Source organism: Myxine glutinosa, chromosome 12 (genome assembly GCF_964187855.1).
Source record: "Myxine glutinosa chromosome 12, kmMyxGlut1.1, whole genome shotgun sequence".
NCBI classification, from domain to species: Eukaryota; Metazoa; Chordata; class Myxini; order Myxiniformes; family Myxinidae; genus Myxine; species Myxine glutinosa.
In genome coordinates this window covers 91,395,990-91,414,601 of record NC_136272.1, presented here as the reverse complement: position 1 = coordinate 91,414,601, position 18,612 = coordinate 91,395,990, and the positions used below count along the sequence as shown (strand labels likewise).

Sequence of the window (18,612 nt, the reverse complement as noted above, 5' to 3'; positions counted from 1 at the left end):
CCCAGTTGATCGGCGCAGTGCTTCCGGGTTCCCTCGCTCCCTCCCCTCTCCTCCCGCAGTGCCGTCACACGCTCGGCGGCGAGAAGCTCCGAAAAAACATCGCCTTACCGCAAGGCTGATCTATCGGGCAGAAAGGACGCCACGACGCGAGCAGGCGTCGGGCCGAGACGCGCATCGCACTGCCGATGCTCGAGAAGACTCCAGCTCGCTCCCCGCCTCCCTGTTTGTGAACGAAGTTTCCCGGGCAGATCATCGCTCAACCCACACCTTGACAACCCTCCCGGGTTTGTGATTGACAGTGAAAGCGTCGAAAAAGCCATAAGTTACGACAGTTGTCGGAGTTTGGAACCTCCTCGCTAACGACCGACTGGTCTTCGTCCATCAGCGCGTCTTCTCAAAGACAGACAGTGAGAAGTACAGAGAGAAAAAAAGACCTTGTGGACAAATATTCTGAGCTTCTCCCCCCCCCCCCCCCCCCCAGCCCCTCTGCCCACCCCCTTGTCTTTCCTCACCCTAATTCGTTTTGCTTCGCTGCCCCAGGACTTGCTGCCTTTCAAAGTTCTTCCAAAGACAAGACTCCGCGTCTGCAACCGGGTTCCGAAGGGATTACTATTTACCTTCCGCCTAGACGGGACGCGGGGGAGAGCGTGCGAAAGGGGGAGAGTGAGGGAGAGAGGGTGAGGGAGAGTGAGGGAGAGAGGGAGAGAAAGAGAGAGTGAGCGACGCTCGCACGCCGAAGCCATGGCGCAGCGGGGTAAGCCTTTTTCAATTGAAATCCGCTTTCGGAGCCACCCCTCGGCCGCGATCCGCTCGTCCCGGGCTCGCCTCGGCCCGGGTCTCCTCATGGATGTATCCCAATGGCGACCCTTGGCTTATGTACCGCGTGCTCATGCTCCGCACCCTCTCCCCGCGGCGCGGCGCCTCTCTGACACCTCTACCCCTTTTCTCTGTCCCTTTGCCGCGCCCCAGTACGACGAACTCGCGCACTACTCGCCCATGGACGGAGTGCCCACGTCGATGTACGGAGACCCGAGGCCTTTGCCTCCCGTGCCGCACATAAACCATGGGCCACCTCTCCACCAATACTCCCACGGATCCCACGGTGGTGTCATGACGAGTTCCATGGGCTCAGCAGTGAACGATGTCCTGAAGCGTGACAAGGACTCCATATATGGGTTCGTGGAATATGAAAAAAGACAAACAATTTTGATAGAAAGAAAGAAGGAAAGACATGGAATGCTAAACAAGGCATGAGGGAGGCTGGGGCGCACACACACGTGTTTACACCTCTTTTACTGCACATGGTAAACGCGCGCGTACGTTTGAGAAAGAGAAATGGCGCAAATGCAAGTTGACAGACACAATTAATAATTATAGTCGGACGCGCCTTAATTATAGTTGTCCAATGTGGACGTGACGACGATCCATGCAAGAGTTGTGGAGTGCAAGTCGAGTGATAAGTTGCATGCGATCTCGTTTTAGCGTCGTGACCCGTTATGAGTATTTTCCAACATGGCTTCCTTCGTAGCATGATCGCCTTTTGCGGTTTTTTCCTCTGTAGAATGGGACGTGATGGCCAAGGTTTAAACGAAACATTATTTTATCCAGCATTTAACTTAAATTGATTGCGCTGTAATTACCAATACCAATTAAAAAGATTTATTCGATGTACTTTTCCCGGAGGCATCATTACCTCTGCTTGTAATGCACTGGCTGGCTCTTTCTGGAATTAGTGCGCAGTCCAAGCAGCAGTTCCTTCAAGTTGTATTTCATTTGTCGCATTGACCATCGCACACGGAGGGAACACTCGGAGACGACGCGTTTGTTGCTCGCGATTCCCGAATGGAATTCTCCCAAGTCGCAACGCCGCACAACGTACACTTTTGATGCTCTGATTCCGCCGAGGTGTAATAACCGTGTATGTGCTCTTTAGTCTTCAGTTTGACATGAGTATTAGGGCTTTGTGTTTGTTTTACAATGTTGCATGGCTGTTGCAAACGATATATGTTGCACTTTTTGTTGCCTCTAGGCATCCTCTGTTTCCACTGCTGGCACTCGTGTTCGAAAAATGCGAGCTGGCCACTTGCACTCCTCGGGAACCAGGCGTAGCTGGTGGCGACGTCTGCTCGTCCGATTCCTTCAATGAAGACATTGCCGTCTTTGCTAAGCAGGTCTGCACAGCACGGCACGGCACGGCACGGCACGGTGCATTTAATTGCGTCAAACACACGCTGAGTCGAACCACCAAGCAGATGCCACTCGAGTACAGAACCTCACACCGTTTCACACGTTGCTCGAACGGTGTATGCGGAAGCACGGCGAGATGGGTGAAGGAGGGGGTGGGGGGGGTTGGCCGACCCTAAATCCGATCTCAGGGCAAGTTTGGTGAACTGGGATGTCTCGGAAGAATAGCCTGACGAGAGAGAGATAGAGATAGAGATAGAGATAGAGATATGGGTGGGGGGTTGGGAAGGTGTTTACACAGAGGGACACGTTTCAAGCACCACTTATACAAACTTATACCAATTACTTAAAGTTTGTGCAATGAAATGTCGGGGTATTTTTCTGGCTATCAATGTCTGTATCATACCCCTTTGTTACACAGTACAAGGGTTGGGTAGAAATACTATATAGTTTATTGCACTTCGTTCAACTGGACATGTGATATGTTGCCTTGCTATGGTTACATGTAACCAACTCGATAGCTGATATGTTTGAAATGAGCACCCGACAGTGAATGCGGTTTCGGAATAAGATCGACAACACTCCATTCCTGTCCTGTATTAACAGCGGCGGCACTGCACTCGCAGCACGTAAGACGAAAACACAGTTTGACGTTTTGAACAATTGACCAAAGTTGTACATCGCAGACCGCTGTGCAACTCACACTGGAAATAATGTCCATACTTTATTCCACAGGCATTTAAAAAACTGAACTGCAGACATATGCACACACACGCACACACACGCAGACACACACACACACACACACACACACACACACACACACGCGCAGACATACACATGCCATTAAGTTTGTGGCTTGACATAAATGATGCACTCTCGTACCTTTCACAAACCTTTACATTTTCAACTGAACTTTTCAATATTTAATTATTTTTTTTATGCAGGACCCAAAATTTATTTTCTTTTTATGATAGTCCATAGACTTTCTGATCAGCCGTTTTGTAATATATATATATATATATATATATATATATATATATATATATATATATATATATATATATATACACATATATATATATATATATATATATATATATATATATATATATACACATCTATATATATATATATACCAGTGTGGTTTATCTATTGTGTCTATATGTCTAATGTCGATATTTATCTCATTTCTAAAACTGAAGGTTCGGGCCGAGAAGCCACTGTTTTCTTCAAATCCAGAGCTGGACAATTTGGTAAGTTTCCATGTTTTATGAGAAGGTCAGTTCAATGACACCTTTTGGCTACGTTTCTAATGCCATGTTTTGCCTATATGTTTACCTTTCGTCTCATATCATATCGAGTTATTGCAAATCTAGCGAGTTCTCGCTCTAGCTCCTCTATGAGCCTCGACCTTGCACACAAAAGAAAAAGAAAATAAATGATGTTAACATAGTGAAACTTTCATCGATGAAGCATCATTGCTATACAGGTGTGCATCCTGCTTTAGATCTGCTTTTTCACAATGTTCAACAAATCCAGACTCGGCCCATTGCCCATCACGTGGGTTCGGTGCACATCTTGAAACGTCACACGTGACTCATTTTCTAGGTGGAATGCTTTGTATACCTTGTGATAAACGTTAAACACTGAACGCTTGAAGCTATAGGGGACTACCTGGCATGCAGTGCACCCTCTCTTGCTTTTTAATCGCACACCTTTTCTACGATTTGATGCGCCCAACTGAACGACGTGAGATGGTATTCCATCGTCGAGCAGACCTTTACATCACCGTCACGAGAAATTATTGACGATAGCGATAAATAAAAGATCAGAAAGCAGTCGGTCATTCAAAGTTTTGAATGCATCCTGAAATGGCGTGGATTGATTTCCATGCATGCATGTGACAGGTGATTTTTAGCTCGAACTTAACACTCATTGAACTCACATGAATGTTCATCAAAATGACGTATATTATGATCTATTTTGAAGACGCACTTGTAAAATTTGTCATTCTCTTTCCACAGATGACTTTAGCCATACAAGTGTTAAAGTTTCACCTTATGGAATTAGAAAAGGTAAACGTGTTTTTTTTTATACCCTTTCCAGTTTCCTTTCTCTAATAAACATCTTTAAACTTTCTTTCAGATGATTGAAGCGATACAAGTATTAAGGTTTCATCTTTTGGAATTAGAGAAGGTAATGTTTCGTGCTGTGCATATTGTTGGTTTAAACGGGATGTGCGGGAACGAAGTGTCGTGATATATAACTATACATATTTTGTATCGAGATGTTATGGGGTTGATGCAATGAAACAAGACCGAGAGGGAATGATGTGGGACGCTGAGGAAAGAGTGTTCTGTGATTAATGTTAAGGGTGATGCATAACACCATGTGTAACAATGCGTCTCGACGTAATGACGGCTGCTCATGCTAATTCTGTGTTTCCTGAAAAGGTGGATTAGAGCGCGAGGGGAACTTTGCTTAACGCCGACGAGAGAGAGGTCCTCAGGTCCACCTCTCAGCAGTCATGGATGCGAGGTGTTGGAGTGTGGAAGGGGAAGGGGACCCAGGGAGGGGGAAGGGGACCCAGGGAGGGGAAGGGGACCCAGCAGGGAGGGGGTAGGGAGGACCCAGGGAGGGGGGGGGGGTGGACTATCCCCATCGCCCCGGTAACCGTACGACCATTTAAATGTCGTGATTTATCGACAAGAGCCTCGGCTGTTTAGAAACCTCGGCGAGCCTCGTCGGATGGTTTGTGCCGAGCTGGTTAGGCGACTGTGTCAAGCTGTAGACCAGAGGCCTAGTAAAGTCGCTTCTAATTACATGAATGCTCAGGACAGGGTGTTTTACACTAACGTGACCAGCCCAAGATTGTTGGGATACGCCAGCACTCTAGTGAAAACCTCAGTATGTATGCAGCAGTGTATACAATTGCAGTATCTGGTTCGATTCCAAGGACCGTCGGAATACTGTAATAATCTGTTGCCCAGGGAAGCGCACAGCTGTAAGCGATGCAATAAAACCGCTGCTTAACATAACACAGGATAATGCGAATGTTAATTAACACTTCAGTTGTTAAGAATCCCGTGGCGGATATGCTAAGATCTTTCGATGCCCCACTTTGACAGTGACCTTGAATTACACGAAACGGTTGTAAAGTGTTCAGCTCGCAATCCCTATAGGTGTGTAGCTACTAATTATGGGCAACACGGCTTCAGCCGTGCGTTAATTTTTTTGTCTTTGCGCAAAGGCGTAATTGCGGCCTGCGCGAGAGGCTGCAAATTACAGAAATACTAGGCTGTGGCCTGGACTCGAAACTTTTCTTTTTTTTTCTCTTCCACCAAAACCTGCCTTTTTCTGTGTCTCGTGTCTCCGTCCCGTAGGTGCACGAGCTGTGCGATAACTTCTGCCACCGGTACATCAGTTGTTTGAAAGGCAAAATGCCCATCGATCTGGTCATCGACGAGAGGGAAGGCAGCAACAAAGTGGACGATGAATTGTCCGGGTCGTCTTCTGGAAACCTGAACGAGCAGGTGAGGCCACCTCGGTCGCAGTTGGAGAATAAGCTCTCCGCACGTGTAAGTAAATGAACGAACGAAAGTAAAAACGGGTAGAGTTTTAGGAAAAGCTGCAGAACAATCAAGAAGCGTGATAACAATTTGCTCGTGTTATAATCCATTTGCACAGAGGTACCTCTAAATAGATTGCTTTGTCTCAAGTCGACTGCGATGCTTTAAAAAAAAATTTTTTTTTGCCTCGCCCCACCCCGCTCCTCTCACCACCTTCTGCAATTTCATTTGTTTGCTTTTGTATTATTATTATTATTATTATTATTATTATAATATTATAATGGGGTGCGTTCGCGATGAAATAGACGTGTAGAGTATATCTGCTTTGACCTTTGTGCGAGGAATGCGCACTCATTAATAAGTACCTGTTGCAATCCCATCGTGAGCATCTTGCCCACCTTTTTTGTCTCTCCCTTGAAACACGTCGTCGCAATCGCTCCGCACGGCGATCGCGTGCGATGCTCCGCGACGACGGTTACCTCCCCGCGACCCTCCGGAAGGTTGTTTTCCTCGCCGGGCTTTCGTTTCAGGGATAAATAAATAAACAAATAACCTACTCGCAGTTGCGTAAATAATATCCCGAGGATGTTCCACATTTGTATTATAATCCATCATGTTGCGCCCGAATCGGCCACGGCGCGCCTTTAAGAAGACCCGTGGTAAGGTGACGCCGCATAATGGTGCACCCCGCTCATTGTGTGCAGCTCTTGAAGATCACGGGGTTATATGTTCCGAGTGTTATTTAGAACGTGTTCCACGAAGACAAATGAACAATCGAAAGGTCGTTTTGGGTGTGACGAGGCTGACAGGCATTTGCCGCTTAGAATCAACAAACGCTGTTCCGCGACACTCGCTTCTCAAATATCGTTTTGAATGTACGCGCCTGGACCAAATGAAGACAATTAGAGCTATTTTTCAACTTTAATCGCTTTCAATCGTCATTTGTAATTTTAAGGCTCCTCACGGCGCCATGCAGACGCATGACGTAATGACTTGTATTGACTCACTAATTGTGTTTGCCGTGCATGGGTTCTGAAAGTCTCGCCCGTGAGTCCACGACTGATGCTAAATGTGAAGAAGAGGATTCTCGCCGGTGATGAGTCCTGTATAACATGTGTAAATTACAATTAACTCTCATCCCGGCTTATGTTTGATAAAGGCCACACGTGAGAATACTTACACACCGGATGAGATTTGTAACATGTGCAGTCCTTCCAAATACAATCCATTGTGAGACTCATCTGATCTCCTGGGTGTCCCAAGCCAATGGAGTGGGTTCCTTACACGACATGGTCATTAACCTAACTTCTCCCCCTCCCCCTCCCCTTCCTTTTCTTTGCCACTATCTTTCATTCCCTCCTTTTCTTACCATCTTCTCATATCCCCCCCTCTCTCTCTCTCTCTCTCTCTCTCTCTCTCTCTCTCTCTCACACACACACACACACACACACACACACACACACACACACACACACACACACACACACACACACACACACACACACACACACACTCTCCTCCCCTCCGTACTCTTCTCTCCAACAGCTCGCATCTTTCCTTTGCTTGACCTTTACAGATATCTTGAATGAGCTTCTGGAGTTATAGTTGGTGTATATATACAAGGTGTGTTGGTTATGAGGTGAGTTCCAATGCAAATATGTACCTTAAACCTAGTAATAAATACAGTTGGACCCACAACTGAGACCAATGCAAGGAGGTATCTCGTGCATTTCAAAGGCAGGACATTACCTGAAAGGTGTCCTGGTGCTAGATATGTGACGTCCAAAATAAAATTGTTTTTTTATTCATTATAAATCGTTCTTGGAGAACTCAGTATAATTTCATATCACAATATGATGATGAAGGTGTGCTGAAATGGTCACTGGTAGAGGCGAGAAATAAACCCAGGACCCAATGTGTAAAATTGCTCCACATTGGAGGAATCGAGGGTGGCATAAAATGGAGCGTTCCACTTAAGTGCACACACACCCTGCTGTTATACACCTCACTGGTGTCGGTCTGTGCACACCTTGGTGTGATGACGAACGCTATCTCGAGCGCACGTTCAATCGTTGCCAAATTGTGCATAAAAACATAGTCCACCAAGTGACCTCAAGGCACTGAGTTCGATACTGCTCGCCTGGAAATGCTCGGCACCAGCATGTCCTCGAAACCATCCTCGAAGTTTTGAAATGCCCTGTGTTCTGATCCAGACGCTTGCACAGACGCATCTGTCCGACGAGATCATTTGATACCCCGCCCCTTTCCCTTTATTTCCTCCACCCCCTACCGACTCCACCCACTCTCTCCTCCCCTTTTTCGGTGACCATTGTCAAGAAATGGGACAATACGTGTATCACTGAAGTCGTCGGCACGTGATCATGTACTTCATGTCATCTTTCTACACTTAAAAAATAAGAAGAGGGACACAGTGAGACGCCCGGCCGGTGGAGCCGTTTGCTCAAGTACGACGATAAGCAGTGATAAAAATGACAAGATTAACTGAACAGGACGACATGGGCCTCACCCGTGCGGAAAATTCGGCCGCGTCCTGGATTGTTAGAGCAGAGCAAAGTGGCCACAATTGCACACCTGGCTGTCCCTTTCTGCCCGAGTGTGGCAGGAAACCTGTGAGATGCAACCGAGACGTGAAATCGTATAAACATTTTGCTTCGGGTCTCCGTGACGCTTTTAAAGAGACGTCCAAATGGTTCATTGAGTGTGACGGGTGGCCATTTGATCCAGGGGCCACGACCGCGGGCGCATAAGCCAGCAGGGGGAGATATATATATATATATATATATATATATATATATATATATATATATATATATGATATACAGGGGAAGATGTACGTATATCTCAGAGTTATAGTTATATCTCACAGTTAGGGGGTTTAAACCCCAAACCCTTCGGGGAGCACAGAGGTGGTTGTTCTACTGCTAGACGCCATGAACTCGTCGACTTGGGGAGGGGGGGGGGGGGGGTAAACACACACCAAAGCTCTTATGACGTCGAAGGAGAGAAATCGAAAAAAAGGGAAGAAAATAAGAGAATGCCCCGTGGCTCTGCGGACAGGCTTCGACAACTGTGCGGCGTCGAGCCCCGTGGCTTTGTTAGCTATATGCGCAGCCGCCTTTAAAGCACAGCGGTTTGTCCATTAACGTTCAGCGAATTCCTTATAATTGCGTCTAATGTAGCTAATTGTCGTCTAAACTAGCTCAGAGCAGCGCTTAAATATATCGAGCGCATAAAGAGGGCTGGGCAGGCCCTGCGTTGATGGCGTAATAGTGCCGGGCTGGGGCTGCAAGAGGTGATGATAAAATTTATAAAGCGCAAATGATCCGAGCTGCTTGCTCCGGCGATTGGGACGAAGACGTTACGTTTTCCAGAATGGTGGCGCTGTTTAAGAAACAGCCGTAATTGGTCGCGCTTAGAATGCCAGGTCACAGCCCGGAGCGCATTTGTCTGTCTGCAAAAAGGCAGCCTCCGTCCAGGCTTGTCATGTCGACGCTGTGACAGCGTGATTACCCTGAGCGTAATTCTTGCACGTTTATTTTGTTTTTCTTTCTTTCTTTTCTTTCCTTCCTTCTGTACCGTCGGGTGTCGGGCGAGAAGCTCCGCGCGACACCTTCGGCATTGTGACGTCACTTTGGCGGTTATAGCAATTGTGATGTCATGTTTTCGTACCTTGCGATTCGATTTTTTACGCTTCAATTGAAGCCTGCATCCTTTCACTGTGGGCCCCTGAGTTTACTACGGACGATGAGCTGGCCAGACCCGGACTTATTGCTGCGCAGTCATTTTAAAAGAAAATGCGCAATCTATTTAAGAGTGCGTGTACTTGTTATACCATGTTGGCTTACGTAATTGTCTCTTGCAATTTTATGGTTTGACGCAGCAATACTGGTGGTAAAAACGTTTTCAGGTGGGGGGAACAATTGATGAACCTATTCCACGTCCCTCACTAAATCCACAAAAATGGTCTTGCAGCTTATTTGTTCTTCGCAATGGGTGACGCGACCATCCAGCGTTGCATGAGAGATTGCCTCTTGATGCTCCTCTCTCCTCCACCCATCATGCTTTTTTACTGGGACTTTGAAATCTCCGCCGAAATTATTTTATTGGTATTATAAAAAAGTACCAAAGTGTGCAAAGGTGCAATACAGAGGGGGTCTCAACCCACCCATCTTACCGTTCATCTGAAGCGGACTCAGTTTGTGGTGGTAATTTATGACCGGCCATGTTTACGTGCCCCCCTTTTGTGCGTTTGCTGCGGTTATGTAATCATCTCACTTTTACCATGACAATTGGTCCGGAAATCAAGGAGTCATAAACTTTCCAAACATTCTGCGCACGTGCTTGCCCTCGATGCTTTGTGAGGGACGTACATGCTTTGGCAAAACAAAGTATGGGTTGTGCTGAATTGTGCTTCCACTGCTAATGTGTGCAAAACTTTATATTTCCACATCGATCATTCCACCGTTGTATTTCGGCTTGACAAGATCAGAGAGAGCGTCTGAAGTTGCACAAAGTGAACCGAGAGGTCACTAAAGTATCACCAGGTCTAAGCTGCTGAACCGCGCGCCCTGCACTTTGAAATGTGTTATCGACTTCAGTCCAAACTTTAAGTACATACGAGTCTTGTTACACGTCCATTGCACAATTGCCTCGTGCACTACAAGGAAACTACTGTTTTGAGCTTTTAATAATGTTCACAGTAGTCTCTCTCCCTGTCTCTCTGTCTCTCTGTCTCTCTCTCTCTCTCTCTCTCTCTCTCTCTCTCTCTCTCTCTCTCTCTCTCTCTCTCTCTCTCTCTCTCTCTCTCTCTCTCTCTCTCTCTCTCTCTCTCTCTCTCTCTCTCTGTCTCGAGTATGTTATAGTAGTGCCGATATGATTCTTCCCAAGAGGCCATCTGTACAATGATAGGGACAGAGGCTTCGGTGAATCGAGCAAAAAAGCATGGGTTGTGGGGGGAGGTGGTTAAGCAAGTTGGGGAGGAAGGGGTAGGGCATAAGAAATTTGGAGGAGCAAAGATGAAAAGAAAGGGGCGTGGAAGGGGAGGGATTTCAAAAGTTTCCCCATTTTGGACATTTCACATGTAGATGGACCCTCAAACCAGACTGTGAGTTCTACTTGTTAGTTTGAAGCATGTAGAATGTGATTGTACGCATTGCTTGGCAAAAAAAATTAGACGATGCAGCACCACTGGCTCTTGGGGAATGATGACGTCATGTGGGGAGCAGCACTGCATTTTGTTCAACTGGACGTTGACCTGCATGTCGATTAGTGCGCATTCTCAGATGTTTCCAGGAGATCAAAATTTACAGAAAACGCAACTGTGTTGCTGCTGCATCATGGGTCGTGAATGTCTGATATCGAATAGCAATCAGTAAAAGGTCGATCAGTTCAAGGACTCTTTTCAACCCAATTACAAAATATAAAAGCTCTGTTTGGGTGGTGTAGCAACCCTCTCAATTAAGTGCTCCATCTTGAACAAATGACACCTCGCATTCCTTGACGTGCCCAACGCAATTGATGATGGCTGAGAGCTAGAACAGCAATGATGTGTAGGATCGTCGTTTATGCAGTTTCATCATGATCTTGATCTTCCACCGGAAGAAGGCAATATCAGGTGTACAATGTGCAAGAATGGTCTGCGGAAGACTACAATAACCTTGGAGAAGACTACAATAATTTGTACGATTTGCTTCCTGTTATCAGTCCGATGAAGCATCTGTGAGATGTATTTAATTGATTTGTGACGACTTTTCTCTCCGGAACATCCACACATTGAGTCAAATTATCGTGTGATGGTGTTTATACTACATACATATGTCCGGTGCTATGTACCTGCCATCTATGCAGGTTAATTTAGAAAATTAAATGAAACAAATGTACAAATTACAGGTGAGTTAATTCGATCCAACAATGTATAGATTGTGGGTTATCACGGTGATGATGCACCAAATGTACCCTTTAAAGGAGACAATTGATGTATATTTTGTTCACAAGAGATGTTTTCATCACAATAATACATTTTTGTTGACCATCGTGTTCCTTGGGAAGCTTTCCTCACCATACTCATAGCGAGTTGTACAATCTTAAAACAGATTGATGTATGAACCTTTTGATTGTCTTGCATCCAATGACTGGGCGGGCAGGAGGGCCTACAGGTACGCACTCTCAACCTGCAAGCCGTCTGGGTTTGAATCCTGACCCAGCTATAAACTTTCATCCCGGTGTTTCACAGGCAGGGTGATTCAGCAATGTGTGTGCCGTCCCTGGGATGGACGTTAACCTGGGTGTCCTGTATGCTGGCATTATATGGTGAACGTTAACGATCCCATGGTGTCCTTCACAAAGAGTCGGCGAGCTATTACCGGCACCCTGAACAAATTCCAAATTCCTGCCCTAACCACTGTCGGGAGACGGATAGCAAAGCCCCCAGCACGACCCTAGCTTAGAAACTGCTTCGGCAGAGCCAACGCTCTAACACAAGAGTATGGTGAATCGGGTCGGCACAATCGCATCTGAGAACTATGTCAAACATTGATAGATAGCTACGTGATCACTACTTATGTCTTGTATTTTGGTTGGAAATGCGTTTGCATAGTTAAGTGGCAAAAGAGGTGGGTTGAGGGTCATCAGTCACTTCCTTTTTGCTAATATTTGCAGATATTGCTCACCTTTGATGTTGACAGAATAATGTTACAAATGTCACGTTTGAGAAATCCATTACTCCAATGCCTTGTTACATATGCACCTTAATTTGTACGACTGCCACGACACTTGTTTGTGCTGTCTGTCCATAAATTTTAAGTTTCGTTCCTTGGAGCTGTAGGGGTAGCATACATGCAGTCAGTTTGTCATCGTGGCAGCTTGCCTGTGCACCTCTGGGCCTCAGGCGCTGGATGTGCTTGACTTCGCCACACCCTCCTCGTCATTTGGGAACTGTAGCTAAACCTGTTAGCAACGTGTAAGGAACGAAATGGAGATGCAGTACCACCCTGAGATGTGCAGAGGCCTTGGGCCGGATGATGAATGCATAAATAAGTCCTGCAAATGGGTTGGGGGTTCAACAACAGAGGAGAGGAGTCTGAATTAGAACCGATCCTTTTCACCAGCCTGCAGCAAATGAAAAGAAAACGAGAGCGGAGTGAAAATTAGAATAGAAAATGAGAGAAAGTGAAGACAAGAAAGGAAAAGAAGAGGTGGACAAGAGAAAAGAGAGGGAAGCAGACAGCAGGGAAATACGAGAAAGGCAGATGGGAAAAAGATAATGTTGATCTAGGTATGATAACCGCCATGGGAAACGAAGAGAAGCTGAGGTTTTGGGCATTGGCCCTTCGTCGAAGCAAAAGATGATTCTTGCTCTTGCTCCGACAAAGGGTTAACGGCAAAAACGTCAATTTATCCTCGATTCCAAATGCAGTTAGCACTCCTCGTTCAACGTTCTGGTGATTCCACCTATTGCTCTATCAACTTATTAGGTACGCACGGGGGCTGGTGTGTAATTGAGAAATGGAAGGGAAGAGGGGTTGGTAGGAAAGAATGAATGTATGTGAAGGGAATGGGGTGCGAGAGAAGAAAAATAAATTTGGTCGGAGGAATGAAAGTGGCATATATGGAGCTAGGGTTGGTTGGGAGGTGAACTAGTAGGGGTTTCAAAAAAAAATCTGCAATACTTGCATAAACAAGAATGACACTCGGTGGGGAGTATACCTCCACCAGGCTGAACAGTTTACGTTTTGTATCCTACTGAAAGGCCAGATCTGCATCTGGACCTGAACCAATATCGAATCGGCTTGCTCTTGTGACCTACCCAACTCGTCCACCAAGTTTTGTCATATTACATGTCCTTCTAGGCCCCATTTCTCAATGGGGAAGAATCACGTTAAAAACATTAAAATATTCTCGAACCAAATCGTACTTGTCACACACACATACCCAACCTCTGCACCAAGATTCGGCCAAATCCGTCCATAACTTAAGTTGTCCTGCTCACAGACAGACAAGGGTGAAAACTTAACCTCCGTCCATCTTCGGTGGCAGAGGTGATAATAAACAAATGAATGGTGCAAGGTTTATGAGGAGATAGGGGAAGGAAGGCGATAACTAGTTGAGAGAGGAAATTTGTAAGGAGTAGAGGGGGTGGAAGGGAAGTGTAGAGAGTGGATTGAAACTTTTAAATGTTTTTGAAGAATTTGATTTAAAAAAATAAGTAGAAGGTGGTGGGAGGAGTGAAATAAAGATGGCTACCTTTTACCCATGAAAAAAGGCTTAATTACCTCCGCCAGCAAAGGTGGATGGAGGTTGTTTTCACCCCTGTATGTTTGTCTGTGGACAGATTCAGACGAAATTTGCTGGACAGATTGGGTATGTGACAAGGCCGAATTGATAAGATTTTTGGTGAATTATCGGATCTGGATCTGAATCCGAGAATGAAAAAAAATTCTCATGGAGTGATAAGGCTAAAAACGATATACAGTATGATATTTCAAAAAGTTGTGTATGACTTATGACAAAACTAGGTGGATGCGTTGGTTCGGCGAGAAGAACAAGCTGATTCGATTTTCGGTCAGGTCCGGATCCAGATCTGTGGGATACAACACAAACAGTCACGTGAAAAAGTAAGTACACCCCATGTCAAGTTTTGACTTTTTCAACATATTTCAACATACAGCTATTTGACCTTCATTTCAACAATATTGATAGATAAAGGTGATATAATACAACAAATATCATGAAACATTTACATTTTGTAGTCCATTGTGTAATTTAAATAAACATAAATGCAAATTTCGCATGTGGAAAAAGTAAGTACACCCCGACATTTATCACTACTTCAAATACCTAAAATTAAAATCAGGTCACCAGCTCAGGTGCAAATGATTTGAACATCGTTAGAGAGGATCTTGGAAGAACCTGTCTTATTTAAACCTCAGATATTTAGTTTGGTTTCTCTTTGTTGTTGAAGTGTGCGGCGTCACCATGCCTAGATCAAAAGAGCTCTCTGAGGCCTTCAGAAAGAAGGTTATAGATGCCTACGAGTCTGGGAATGGATTTAAAAAGATCTCCAAACAATTTGAAATCAATCATTCGACTGTCCGGAAGATCATCTGCGAGTGGAGAAGATTCCAAACAACTGCCAACCTGTTCAGGACAGGCCGCCCCAGCAAATTCAGCCCGAGAGCAGACCGCAAGATGCTGAAAGAAGTCTCTAAGAACCGCAGAATGTCATCACGGGACCTACAGGTAGCTCTTGCCACTGTTGATCTGTTGATGTGAAAGTGCACGAGTCTACCATGAGAAAGAGGCTGCACAAATTTGATCTACATGGGAGGTGTGCCAGGAGGAAACCTTTGCTGTCCAGAAAGAACACCAGGGCAAGACTAAAGTTTGTCAGTGAACACCGAGGCAAAGACCAGCACTTCTGGAACAATGTGCTCTGGACAGATGAGTCAAAGGTAGAGCTATTTGGCCACAGTACCAGAAGACATGTTTGGCGAAAACCAAAGACAGCATTTGACCACAAGAACCTGATACCAACTGTAAAGCATGGTGGTGGAAATATTATGGTTTGCGGCAGCTTTGCTGCACCAGGGCCTGGGCAGCTCACCATCATAGAATCCACGATGAATTCTTCATTGTACCAGAGGGTGCTTGAGGATAATGTGAGGCCATCTGTCAGAAAGTTGAAGCTCAACCGAAGGTGGACCTTGCAACATGACAATGACCCTAAACATACCAGTAAATCCACCAAGGAATGGCTGAAAAGAAAGAAATGGAGGGTTCTGGAATGGCCAAGTTAAAGCCCGGATCTAAATCCCATCGAGATGTTGTGGGGGGATTTGAAATGAGCTGTGCATGCAAGAAACCCCTCAAACATCGCACAGCTGAAAGAATTCTGCATGGAGGAGTGGGCAAAAATTTCTCCCAGTCGATGTCAGAGACTGGTAGACAGTTATAATAAATGCCTACTTGAGGTTGTTTCTGCCAAAGGGGGCAATACCACCTATTCGAGCCAAAGGTGTACTTACTTTTTCCACATGCGAAATTTGCATTTATGTTTATTTAAATTATACAATGGACTACAAAATGTAAATGTTTCATGATATTTGTTATATTATATCACCTTTATCTATCAATATTGTTGAAATGAAGATCAAATAGCTGTAAGTTGAAATATGTTGAAAAAAGTCAAAACTTTACATGGGGTGTACTTACTTTTTCACGTGACTGTACACTGGTCAGCCTGGCGGAGGTACACGCTCTAGCGAGTGCCGTTCTAATTCATAATGTGACTATGAAATCGTTATAATTACATAATCTTATTCCTTGCAGTGTGTGAAACTTGAGCTTCATAAAAAGCAAGTTAGACACTTAATCTACTTTCACTATGTGGATGAAATAGTCCTAAAGTTATCAAAATATATGGTGAGCCTTTGCTAACAAGAAATGCCCCTCCAAGAAATGTTCACAAGGATGACATAATCTGTGACAAATTCAAGTGTAAATATATTTATTAATATACAAAGCTTTATTTTGACGTCTGTGTATATGATATTAGCCACTCCAATCAGAATTGATCACACTCGGTTACGAGTTAGAATTTAGAGAAGAGTTATATTCTCAGAGCTAAATGTATTAATGAGGCTAAATGTGTTGAATGATCAGAGCAGTGTCTCAGGACATATGACGAGCATCTGATACAGTCTGGCATCCCGTCTTGATCTACAAACTCTGCTTATGGCATCAAAGGCCACCTACTCTCATGAATCACTGACTTCCTCTACCCTCATAGCCAACGTGCGGCTATCAACGGGATCCCCTTATCTCATCTCCCTGTCAAGGCTGGAGTGTCCCATGACTTGTTCTTCATCTTCATCAATGGTATTTCTGATTCCCTGGAAAATCCTGCCGATCTCTTTGCTGATGAATCTACCCTCTGGCGTTTCCTTTCTCATCCTTCATATCAGACAGGTAGGCAACAACCTCTTCCATTTCTTCAGAACATGATGGAATCAGTAGCTGGACCATAACTTGGAATGTCTTTAAAACCTGACAAATCACACAAACTCACCCTTCTTCTCTTAAAGGATCATCTGATAAACCCTCCCATCTACTTCCGAAACAAACCACTTGAAGAGGTTGTCACTCATACTTGTAGACCTCACCATCAGAATTGATCTTTCTTGGACAGACCATATTTCCAAGGTCACTTCCAAAGTCAGCCACAAAGTCAGCCACAGACGGGCATCCTCCGTCCTTTGAGGTCTTTCCTTGGCCAATCTGAACTCTATTCCACCTACAAGGCCTTCATTCGGAGCTTGATGGAGTACTGCTCCTCCCTTTTGTCTGTCACCCCTACCTCGTACATTTTTCGCCTTGATGCCATGGAAAGCAAGGCCCTCAAAATCATTGGAATCTCCCGTGCTGAATCTGAGTTCCTAGGTCTGTTAGTGTTTCATCACAGGCAAGTTGGTGGCCTCTCCATATTCTAAAACCTCCTTTTTGGCCCTGCAACCTCTGCCCTCTCTTGGCTTTGTCCGTCTCAGGTTTCTACAGGGCCCACATGGTCTGCCTGTAACACTCTTCTTGTTTAATTTCACAAAATCCAGGCCCACTTCTCACCTCCACTAATTTTTTGCTCTTCATGTCATCTGGGGTTCCGACTTCTCCAGTCTGTTCAGTCCCATTCTTCCATCCAGGTCACCGCCGTCCACCCTCATGATATCTTCTACACCAAATGACCCCATTCCCAAGCAATTCCGTCTTCCAATTCATCGTGATTTTTTCCACCTCTCCTTCACCTCATTTCTTTTGTTAGTTGTCAGTTGGTTTGGTCCTTTTCTCTTTCATCCCCACTTCCCCCTTCCTCTTCTTGCTATGTTTCATTCGGCTTGTGTGCAGCTTGATCACCCCCAATGGCCAAGTGCCCTTCTCCTCCTCAACGTGATCTCACTCTCACTTCTACTCTGCTGTTGATGTGTCCCCCTTTCAATTTTGTTCCAATCCATTCTGCTCTAGCCCTTCTATGAGCCTTGATCATGTCTACAAACAATAGGTGAAGATTGCTCAGGAAGAGTTATATTCTCAGGGCTAAGTGTATTAATGATGAAGATTTTTAGGAAAGAGTTATATTCTCCGGGCTAAGTATATTAATGATGAAGATTTTTCGGGAAGAGTTCAATTCTGGGAGCTTAGTGTATTAATGATGAAGATTTTTAGGGAAGAGTTATATTTTCAGGGCTAAGTGTATTAATGATGAAGATTTTTAGGAAAGAGTTATATTCTCCGGGCTATGTGTATTAATGATGAAGATTTTTCGGGAAGAGTTCAATTCTGGGAGCTTAGTGTATTAATGATGAAGATTTTTAGGGAAGAGTTATATTTTCAGGGCTATGTGTATTAATGATGAACATTTTTAGGGAAGAGTTATACTCTGGGAGCTTAGTGTATTAATCATGAAGATTTTAAGGGAAGAGTTATACTCTGGGAGCTTAGTGTATTAATCATGAAGATTTTAAGGGAAGAGTTATACTCTGGGAGCTTAGTGTATTAATCATGAAGATTTTAAGGGAAGAGTTATACTCTGGGAGCTTAGTGTATTAATCATGAAGATTTTAAGGGAAGAGTTATATTTTCAGGGCTATGTGTATTAATGATGAACATTTTTAGGGAAGAGTTATACTCTGGGAGCTTAGTGTATTAATCATGAAGATTTTAAGGGAAGAGTTATATTTTCAGGGCAATGTGTATTAATGATGAACATTTTTAGGGAAGAGTTATATTCTGGGAGCTTAGTGTATTAATCATGAAGATTTTAAGGGAAGAGTTATATTTTCAGGGC

At 44.6% G+C, this 18,612-nt stretch overlaps 1 protein-coding gene across 3 annotated transcripts in view; it reads left to right on the top strand.

Annotated features, from left to right (window-relative positions):
• Positions 1-9: 9 nt before the first annotated feature.
• Positions 10-18,612, top strand: part of LOC137415200 (homeobox protein Meis2) — a 331,413-nt gene continuing 312,810 nt past the window's right edge. Inside the window, exons 1-6 of one of the 3 annotated variants that reach the window (XM_078766085.1) lie at positions 40-407; positions 541-1,175; positions 2,030-2,171; positions 3,390-3,440; positions 4,212-4,262; positions 5,571-5,720. In XM_078766085.1, the coding sequence (XP_078622211.1) occupies positions 742-1,175; positions 2,030-2,171; positions 3,390-3,440; positions 4,212-4,262; positions 5,571-5,720 (828 nt within the window). In that variant the 5' untranslated portion in view covers positions 40-407; positions 541-741. Of the gene's footprint in view, positions 1,176-2,029; positions 2,172-3,389; positions 3,441-4,211; positions 4,263-4,332; positions 4,384-5,570; positions 5,721-18,612 lie in introns of all 3 variants that reach the window. The other 2 variants (XM_078766087.1, XM_078766086.1) reach the window with 2 other exon arrangements.